Source organism: Colobus angolensis, unplaced genomic scaffold (assembly GCF_000951035.1).
Source record: "Colobus angolensis palliatus isolate OR3802 unplaced genomic scaffold, Cang.pa_1.0 Scaffold114, whole genome shotgun sequence".
Lineage (NCBI taxonomy): Eukaryota > Metazoa > Chordata > Mammalia > Primates > Cercopithecidae > Colobus > Colobus angolensis.
The window spans coordinates 1,791,100-1,801,774 of NW_012112475.1; the positions used below are offsets into that span (position 1 = coordinate 1,791,100).

A 10,675-nucleotide genomic window follows, 5' to 3' on the forward strand; every position below is an offset into this window, starting at 1 on the left:
AAAAAAAAAAAAAAAAAAAGAGAGGATAGCCATGGAAGAGCACCCCAAAACTGGTCATAGCATTTGCCTGCAGGGAGAGGAAGTAGGAACTGAGGGAAGGAAAACTGACTTCCCCTGTCTGCCCCTCCATAGGTCTGAATCCTGTTTTCCATCTGCAGGTGTCACCTGGTCAAAGTGGCTTATGAACTGAAGATTTGTTCTGCAAAGTTGCAAGGAATGAATGGAATAATTAAAGCATTGAGGGTGGTGCCCAGCACTCAGTAGGAGCTCAGCACCGGTGCCTCCTGCACTCGTGTAGCATGTACACAGAGACAATGTGAGCTGGCACTCCAGGCAGGGAAAGCCACGAGCAGAGCCAGGTCAGCAGAAGTGAGCTGCTGTGTCCTGGGGAAGAGGGAGGCCAGCCCACTGGGTTTAGAGCTGGAGAGGAATCAGAGATGAGGTAGGTGTGGCCACCTAAGGAATCTGTATTTTACTCTGTTTTTTTTTTTTTTTTTTGAGACAGAGTCTTGCTCTGTCGCCCAGGCTGGAGTGCAATGGCGCGATCTCGGCTCACTGGAACCTCTGCCTCCCAGGTTCAAGCGATTTTCATGTCTCAGCCTCCCGAGTAGCTGGGATTACAGGTGTGTGCCACTATGTCTGGCTAATTTTTGTATTTTTAGCAGAGACGGGGTTTCACCATGGTGGCCAGGCTGGTCTCGAGCTCCTGACCTCAAGTGATCTGCCTGCCTTGGCCTCCCAAAGTGCTGGGATTATAGGCATGAGCCTCCGTGCCTGGTGCTGTATTTTACTCTTTGAATGACACCACAGACTCTGAACTGAAGAAAGCAGAAAGAAGTATGATCTGAAAAGCTGGGAGGAAAGAGCAGGGAAGAGCATAAACCAATTCCTCTAGATGGATAATCAGAAGGAATAGGGAAGGCAGGAGCAGAGAGGAGCCTGTCCCATCAGAACTCAGAGAGCACCAAGGCTCCCTAGGTGGTTCTGGCGGTGAAGACAATGGACCAGAACCCTCCTGAGCCCCTCTCTCCTGCCCAGGGCTGGGGTCTAACTCACACACACCTGTAGCTTGGTAACTCCCACCCCCCACCCCACACTGTTCAGAAACCAAAAGCCCTAGGGAGTTCAGTGACCTGTGCCCAAGATCACACAGCTCTTGAGGGGAGCTCAGGCCCCACTTCCAACTTGAGGTATTTCCATCTTCATGACAGTGGGTGTGTGGTCCTGAGAGGCCTACTCCTGCCAAAGCAGCCCCTCCAGGAAGAATCCAGGTCTGCTGGGCCTTCCCAGAGAGCCTTCCTCTGTCCCCTTCAGCCTTTGGAGGTGCTTCAGTGACCATGTAGCAGCCACAAGCAGGAGCTCTGGTTGCAACACACCCTGCCCCAGTCCACACAAACAGAAAGGGAAGGTGGAGGGGTACGGAAGCCACAGCCTCAGGATGGTAATCGTGACTCCCCCTTGGTGCACCCAGGAGAGCCACGGGACCCCCACGGACCTTAGTTCCACCCAGGCCTCTTCTTCCCCAAAGGATGAGCCCTGATGTAACTGTGAATCACTCTGCAGTTACACAGGCTCAGAAGGCCCTTCATCTGGGGGCTGTGTTCTCAACCTTTCTGTAGAGCCCTGGAGAGCAATGCTTTCTTTGTCTACTGGAGGATTCTGGACTGGCCTGGTGACCAAGTACACAGCACGTTCTCCTGAGCATCTTCTCATTTACTACTCTCAGCCAGGAGCTGGCAGTACAAAGACAACATATCCAGTGGGGACTTGCTGTGTGCCCTGCCCTGCTCCAAGCACTACACATGTATTATGTCATCGCGTGTTCGCAAAAGCACTGTGAAGAAGCACTGTAACTAGCCCCATTTGACAGATGGAGAAACTGAGGCACAGGGCATATATAGTACCTTGTCCAGGTCACAGAGCTGGCAGGTGGTACAGTCAGGACTCTAACCCTGGGAGTTGGGCTCCAGAGCCCATGCTCACAACCACTATGATTTCCCACCTGGTCCAGGCAAAAGGCCTGAACTGGTAGGATATGGTGACAGCGTGGGAGTGGCTGACCCCTAGCACAGGAGTCTTGGGGGTGACGATGCCATTCACTGAGATGGGGATGCAAGAGAAGGAAACCTGGTGGGCAGGGATAGCAAAAGGGACACGCTGTTTGGGCTAACGGGTTTGAGGGGTCTGTGAGACACCACATGGAAAGGACATCCAGGTGGAATCCCGCTTAGGAGAAGGGAAATGTGTGGCTCCCACAGGACCCAGGTGCTGTGACTGCGAGTCCAGGCTGCTTAGACCATGAATCTGCCTGGCTTCAGGTCACCTTCACCATAGGGGTGCTAAGGCAGAGGCTCTCCAATGACCCATGTGTGTACCATGTGTACGGGCCCCACTCACCCTAAAGGAGCTGATCAGCGAGAAGGACTCAGACCAGAACTGCAGGATGCCGTCTTTGGTGACAGTCAGGAAACACCCGATCTTCTTGAACCGGTGGATTAAAAACACCACCTTCACCACCTCACAGCCATGGTTCCTGTGGAAGGCGATGAGAGAGAGAAGAGCCCAAGCAAAAACAGCTCAGGGAGGGGGCACCTGCGGCAGAACAGAGAGCCACCGAGGACGAGGGGCAAAAGCTGGTGGAGCGTCACGCACGCGCACGCACACGCACGCACATGCGCATGCCAGAAAACCAGAGCTGGCTCCTCCAAGCGGGTTTCTACCGGATCATCAACAGTGGCCAAAAGAAAAACGGCCCCACATAGAAGCTGATATGAGGCGGGGCTCCAGAAGCGAGAAGCAGCAGGCTTATCCTGCGAGTAGCCAGCCAGCCTCCTCGCGACGTGATGGGACAGAGGAGACAGAACGGAGGTTGTTCGCAAAGCTCTTTTCATAGGAAAAGCTGGCCACAGAGGGTGAGCAGAGTGGAGCCTGAGGCTGAAAACTGAGAAACAGCACTTTCTTGCAACTGCTCTAGTGCTCTGGGGTAGAGGGGGGAACAGAACCGAAGGATAAAATCAAAGTGGACAAGGAGCAGTGGGGAATTAGGGCCCTACGCACCAAACCCTACAGCCAACAGCTCCTGGGGCAGGCCTGGCCTCGCAGGAGGCCGCCCTTGAGCCTTCGCACAGGCTTTGATGCTCCCCTCTGAGGGTTGCTCCCCTGCACCCAAGTGAGCTAAGCCAGCTATCTGGCCATCAAGAGTCCCTGTCATTCCAGCTTCCCAGCATGGCATGGCACACACTCTCCTACTTGATCTGCCCAATCTTTGGGCCCTGGCAGAGCAGGTGATATTACCTCTTCCTACAGGGGCCCAGGGGATAATCATTTGCCTGGAGTTATGTTCTATTTACCAGCAGGGCTGGAACTAGAACCCAGGCACTGTGACCCCTCCTCCAGGGCCCTTTCCAAATCCAGTGGGCCTGGTCTGACCCTGGCTTAAGGATAACCCAAGCCACTGTGAAAATTCAACTGCCATTACCATCTCTGCAGAAGAGCAAGGGAAACGTGTCTGGACACGGTTCTCTTCTCTCCTGTCCTCAGCCCACAGCTCTGGGCAGATTGTGATGAATATTCTCAGTTGCCCTTTCATCTCTTCCAACCCTGACGCTTGTCAGGGCCAAAGACGGTGCAGAATGGGATGATAGGTGACAGCTAGGAAAAGGGAAGACAGCCCTAAGGAAATGGCGTCTCAGGGAGGACTTGGTTTCCTCACCTGCATGATGACAGCACCTGCACCTCCTGGGGCTGGGATCAGATGGGAGGCTGCATTTGGTGCACCCGGCCCAGGCTCAATAAAGGTAAGCCAACTTTTTAAAGTTACTCTTTCATGAAGGTAATTAAATATTACTCGTTTATTTTCCCCACCAAGTTGGAAAGCTCTCCGGGTTTGTAGGTTGAGCAAATAAATAGGAGAAAATAGGAACAAGCCTCTTGACATTTTGTTTCAGGACCTTTAAACACCCTCGAGATCTAAATGGCCCAAAGAAATAGAAAGACCTGGCCGGGCAGGGATGCTTACGCCTGTAATCCCTGCACTTTGGAAGGCTGAGGCTAGTGGATCACTTGAGGTCAGGAGCATTACTTGAGGTCAGGAGGCGGGTGGATCACTTGAGGTCAGGAGTTCGAGACCAGCCCGGCCAACATGGTGAAACCCCATCTCTACTAAAAATACAAAAATTAGCCAGGTGTGGTGGCACACACCTATAGTACCAGCTACTCAGGAGGCTGAGGCAGGAGAATCACTTGAACCCGGGAGACAGAGGTTGCAGTGAGCCAAGACTGCGCCACTGTACTCCAGCCTGGGTGACAGAGTGAGACTCTGTTTCAAAAAAAATAAACAAAGAAATAGACCAGTGAAGGCTTGACCTTATCAAGTAATGTGTTCATGCCAAAATGTACAGTTATGTATTTGAATATACTTCATGTGAAGTGGTTGCTTTTATCTGATTGTATCATGGGAATGAACACTATATCTAATTAGGGAATGTCTCCCCTTCCTACTGCTGTAAAACAGAAGTATGTAAATCGCCCTTCAAGCTACATGAGCTGGACATGCTAAATGGGAACCAGCAAGATTCCCCAGGCCCACACAGTGCAGAGTAGAAGCTAGAGCGCTGGCAGGGACAAATTCTCCACCGGATAACCCTCTGTAGAGTATTTCCTGGGGCTTACGGCAAAAGCCTGTGTGCACCTCCCTGCAACAACTACTGGACTTTGGACTAGGGAATGTCCCCTTGAGGGGCATTTACCACCTTGTTATGGGACATTAACTGAAGCTACCCCTATGACAGAAGGACATAAAATTATCTTGAAACCTGAAATACCCAGATGTCTTGAGTGATATCAGAGAAATGCTCTAATGGGGCCTACAGAGGCCAGAAGAATTCCATAATAAAATGGAAATGGTTGGCCACACGCAATGACTCACACCTGTAATACCAGCACTTTGGGAGGCCAAGGCAGGTGATCACCTGAGGTCAGGGCTTCAAGATCAGCCTGGCCAACATGGTGACATCCCATCTCTACTAAAAATACAAAAACTAGGCCAGGCACAGTGGCTCATGCCTGTAATCCCAGCACTTTGGGAGGCTGAGGCGGGCAGATCATGAGGTCAGGAGATTGAGACCATCCTGGCTAACACGGTGAAACCCCATCTCTACTGAAAATACAAAAAATTAGCCGGTTGTGGTGGCGGGTGCTTGTAATCCCAGCTACTTGGGAGGCTGAGGTGGGAGAATCGCTTGAACCTGGGAGGCGGAGGTTGCAGTGCGCCAAGATTGCACCATTGCACTCCAGCCTGGGTGACAGAGCAAGACTCTGTCTCAAAAAAAAAAAAAAAAAGTTACCCTTTGGTGACTTTCATTCAAGCCACCTTCTCTATTAAACCCCAGGCTGCCTGAGGGCCAGGGCTGCCTTCCAGCTCTTGGTCTTCCCCGTGGCCTGGTCTAGGTCTGGTCCTCTTAGCATAGACCCACCCACAGCTCCTTCCTGACCTGGTGACAAATGTAGGCTGCCACACCTGGTACCTCAGGACCCAGCTCCCCACCCGGCCACCTGCCCCAGGCAGCAGTGCTCCAGGGCAGACTGCAGGAAGGGAGCCAGTGACCTGGGCGGCCGGGGCCCAGCAGGTCAGAGGCCCCACAGTGCTCCTCGTGCTTAGGGAGTCCAGGAGGAGGAACACACCGTGGGGCAGATTGAGCCCTGGCACAGACAGAAGAGGTTGAGGGGGTTTGAGACATGCTACCCCGGTCAGCGCAGCATACTGAGTCTGTTAAACTGAAGGAATTTGAGAAGCAGTATGTTCAGGAAGGACTGTTTGACCTTCCCCTGAAGCCGGTCATAAGACTCATGTGAGGGGTGCCCGAAGACACAGGGACAGGGACAAGAATCTGAACTAACTGCCTTGCTGTTTCCACCATATATTACCCTTGGCTTATGGCCCCTCTGTCCTATCTGATTTTTTCGCAGCTTTCCACCCTCCATTGAACCTAGCATGAAAACCCTCAGGTTATCTGTTCCTTAGGGTCTTCATTTCCTATGGAGTTTCCCATGTCATGTAAAACTTATATTAAATAAACTTGTATGCTCATCCTTGTGACTCTATCTTCTCTTACAGAGGTCCCTGCCAATGAACCTCAGATGGGTAGAGGGAAAAGACAGTTTTCCTCCCCTGCAAAGCCAGGGTGCAGTGGGCACAGCGGGTGGAGGAGCCATGAGGAGGAGGAGTAAGCAGGGGGGTCAGGCAGAAGCCAAGGCAGGGCAGTGCCACCAGCTCCAGAAGTAACAGAGGGACCTGCTCCCGCGGCCAGCCACACTGAGGCCTCCAGGGCCTGACTGGGGGTTTGAGGAGCAATTCCCTCCCTGTCGCCTGGGAAGAAACTCCTATTCCTGCCTGTGCTGGCCAACTGTGCCACCTGTGCCCCTGTGATGAAACTGCCAGACCCACTCCGCACTGACCAGCACAGGAAGCAGGTGAAGCAATGCTGTATACTGGAGAATGGGGGCTGAGAGGGCCAAACACAGCAGCCCGCCACTTTCTACCTATTAGCCTGGGGCCAGCCATTTGACCTCTCCAGAGCTCAGTGGCCTCATCTATAAAATGTGGACAAATCACCTACCTGAGTCCTAACACTTACAGGGCTGTGAGGTTGAAATGAGCCAAAGGACATCAGGCAGCAGGCTGATTCCAACCCCTGGTCAGCACCAGCAAGGTCATGGATTGAGGGAGGGGCTTGCTGCAGGCTGGCCCCAGAACTTGTCCAGTCACCCCACCCACCAAGGCCCAGGAAGAGGCTCCTTACAAGGGGACGACCCTCATGGGAAGGTGGAGGTGCAGGCGGTACTGGCTCTTTTGCATGTCCTCTTTTCCCTGGAACTCACGCATCATGTAATCCACATACTTTTGCTGCCTCAGAAAGAAAGCACAAGGGAGGCAGGGTGTTGGCAAAATGGTCTCGGCTTTCAGTTTCAACAACCCAAGCCTGATTCTCAGGGTCCCCCCCGCCACCTCATCTCTCCCAGGCCCTTCCAACGGGGAGCCTTCTGGTGGCTGCTTCCTAAGTACTGGCCAAGGCAGGTGGCCAAGCAACAGACCTGCTCTTTCTCTGTTAGTTTGTCACTCAGGCTGGAGTGCAGAGGTGTGATCACAGTTCACTGCTCAGCCTCCCAAAGTGCTGGGATTATAAGCATGAGCCACCACACCTGGCCTTTTTTTTTTTTTTCTCTCTCTCTCTTTTGGGACAGGGTCTTGTGCTGTCACCCAGGCTGGAGTGCAATGGTGTGATCACAGCTTACTGCAGCCTCAATCTCCCAGACTCAAGTGATCCTCCCACCTCAGCCTCCTGAGTAGCTGGGACCACAGATGCATAACACAATTCCCAGCTAATTATTGTATTTTTTGTAGAGACGGGGTTTCGCCATGTTGCCCAGGCTGGTCTTGAACTCCTGGGCTCAAGTGCTCTGCCAAAGTTCTGGGATTAAAGGTGTGAGCCACCACGCCTGGACAGCAGACCTGTTCTTGAATCCTGAGTATGGGAAGAGCCTACTCGCAGCATTCATGGAAAGGGCGCTGTAGTGCCTCCCTAGCCGTCCTGAAGCGCTAAGTGCATCCTCAGATCACCTCCACAACTGCCATTGCTCTGGGAGCTCTTAATTCACTCTCCCCTATGGGTAATAAGACTCAGGCCGCTCTGGGAGCTCTTAATTCACTCTCCCCTATGGGTAATAAGACTCAGGCCCCGTAAGGATATGCAATGCTCATGCTCAAACATCAAGTTAACAGCAGGGAGCACCCACAACCAGGGCCACTGGCGCAACGCCAGACTCCATTCCGCTGCCCAGCTGCTGGAAAACATGGCCAAGGCCCAAAGCAGTCACCATATGAAGCTATAACGAGAAATGGAGGGTTGTAGAGAAAGACAACTGGGTAAAGCCCTGAGAATGCCGGGAATGTGAGGGGGTTAAATTACTTTTTATTCTTTTTCTTTTAGTTGGCCTCATTAGTTCTAAAGGAAATGTTTATTACAGAACATTAAGAGAAATAACAGCCAAGTGTGGTGGCTCACACTGGTAATCCCAACACTTTGGGAGGCCAAGGAGGGTGGATTACCTGAGGTCAGGAGTTCGAGACCAGCTTGGCCAACATGGTGAAACCCTGTCTCTACTACAAATACAAAAATTAGCCAGACATGGTGGTGGGCGCCTATAATCCTAACTACTCGGGAGGCCGAGGCAGGAGAATCGCTTGAACCCGGGAGGCAGAAGTTGCAGTGAGCCAAGGCCGTGCCATTGCACTCCAGCCTGGGCGACAGAGCAAGATTCTATCTCCAAAAAAAAAAGAGAGACAGAGAAATAAAAACAAGAAAATTCAGAAGAATAAAACCTATAATGTATACCTACGCTGAGGAGAGCGATGAGATCGCAGTTAACACAAGGACTCTCAAGGCACGCTCCCTGGTTTGAACATTGGCTCCAGTGCTGATGCGTCTGAAGCCTTGGGCAAACTCTTAACTTTCCCATACCTCAGTTTCCCAATCTGTCAAATGGAGGTAAGTTTTTTTTTTCCCCCTGAGACATGGTCTCACTTTGTCACCCAGGCTGGAGTACAGTGGCGCAATCTCAGCTTACTGCAGCCTCAACCTCCCAGGCTCAAACAATCCTCCCAGCTCAGCTCCCCAAGTAGCTGGGACTATAGGCGTGCACCACGACACCCGGCTAATTTTTGGTAATTTTTGTAGAGACAGGGCTTTACCATGTTACCCAGGCTGGTCATGAACTCCTGAGCTTAAGCGATCCACCCACCTCGGCCTCCCAAAGTGCTAGGATTACAGGTATGAGCCACTGCGCCCGGCCAAAATAGAGGTAAGTAACAGCTCCTATGAGGTTTCAGTAAAATAATACATAGGGAGCTTAGCACAGTGCTTGGTGTAAATGCTAGTTATCATTGTCATCTTTGCTACATCAATTTGTCAAACTATCCTTGGTACTTTTCTGTATGCTTAAAAAGCTATATATTCCCATCGTCGAACGTTTAGAACCAGAAAAACATGAAAGCATTATTATTACGCTGCTGTAAAAGCCTGACGTTTTTGGATGTAACAGCCACAAGTTGGCCTCTTCCTGAGTGACAGTGAAGGGTCATGAGATGGTCGTGGTACCAGCTTGAATCCCTCAAGCCAAATGGGAGGCTGGTGGGCAGCACAGCCGCGTGGCAGGTAGGGTCACCGCTGCAACTCAGTAGGTCTCACATAGGGGCCAATGACACTTGTCCGTGGGGAATGAGCTGCCAGGAACTCAGCTCACACAGGTCTTAGGAGGGACCTCTCCACCGGGCAAGTCCCCTGGCTGGGGCCGGAATCCACAGGGAGGCTTTCCCACATCATGATGGCCTCCCATCTTCAGCCCACCAACTGGTCAAGGACTGGACCCTCCAGCCTCCCTCCAGCACCTGAGGAAGCAGGGGCACCCTTCTCACCCAGGTGACAAAGCCTTCACAGTCTGAGTCCACCTTCAAAAACAGCTCCTTTAGCATCTCATTCGACACACTGCTTAGAACCTTCTTCATGGCCTTGATGAAGGCGTCCATGCCCAGGGCTTCAAAGAGAGAAGAGAGAGCATCATCCTCTTCCTCACAAGGCCCTCGGCCCATCACTGCCACGGAGTTCTCGAGTGTCTTGGTGCTGAGAGGCACACACTGAAGACCACATTTACAGCCAGGCATGGTGGCTCACGCTTGTAATTCCAGCACTTTGGGAGACTGAGGTGGGTGGATCACTTGAGGTCAGGAGTTCAAGACCAGCCTGACCAATATGGTGAAAACCTATCTCTACTAAAAATAAAAAAATAAATTGGCTGGGCATGGTGGTGGGTGCCTGTAATCCCAGCTACTCGGGAGGCTGAGGCAGGAGAATCCCTTGAACTCGGGAGGCGGAGGTGGCAGTGAGCTAGGATCGCGCCACTGCACTCCAGCTTGGGCAACAAGAGTGAAAACTCTGTCTCAAAAAAAAAAAAAAAAAAACACCATGTTTACCAGGTGCGCTTGGTTCAAGGCAGTCTTGGTGCTGTCACCCCTACCGTCCTCAGCTGGTCCACTGCAGGGGGCACAGAAGGGAGATGGCTCCAGCCAGATACGGGGCCCTTAGAAAGCTGCCTCCTCCAGCCCCTCAAAACTCAAATCCAGCCCCTCTCTTGGACCTGTCTCCCTTCCTCACATCTCAGCATCCACCCCAGCCACCCCAGCCTAGGCCAATTCCGGAAGCTTCTGTCCTCATATGGTTATCTTTTGCATCTTATCTGCTCAACATTTAACCACCCCACAAATCCTGGCTGAACACGCACTATATGGGAGCACTATGCTGGTCCCACAGCAGTGCAGGGAAGGGAGGCACTAAAAAAGATCAATTCCCATTTCCATACAATTAACAAAGACGAAGGATTGAGACAAAGATAACTCTGCAAAGAAAAGGAGAACCAGGCCGGGCACGGTGGCTCATGCCTGTAATCCCAGCACTTTGGGAGGCAGAGGTGGGAAGATACCTGAGGCTAGGAGTTCAAGACCAGCCTGGCCAACATGGCAAAACCCTGTCTCTACTAAAAAATACAAAAAAAAAATTAGCCAGGCATGGTGGCACACGCCTGTAATCCCAGCTACTTGGGAGGCTGAGGCAGGAGAATCACT

At 52.0% G+C, this 10,675-nt stretch overlaps 1 protein-coding gene across 1 annotated transcript in view; it reads right to left on the minus strand.

The window, feature by feature from the left end:
- Positions 1-9,718, minus strand: part of EFCAB8 (EF-hand calcium binding domain 8) — a 96,199-nt gene extending 86,481 nt beyond the window's left edge. Inside the window, exons 1-3 of the mRNA XM_011960620.1 lie at positions 9,473-9,718; positions 6,801-6,904; positions 2,398-2,533 (exon numbers count right to left, since the gene is read on the minus strand). Of these exons, the coding sequence (XP_011816010.1) occupies positions 2,398-2,533; positions 6,801-6,904; positions 9,473-9,718 (486 nt within the window). The remainder of the gene's footprint in view (positions 1-2,397; positions 2,534-6,800; positions 6,905-9,472) is intronic.
- Between the last annotated feature and the right edge of the window lie 957 nt (positions 9,719-10,675).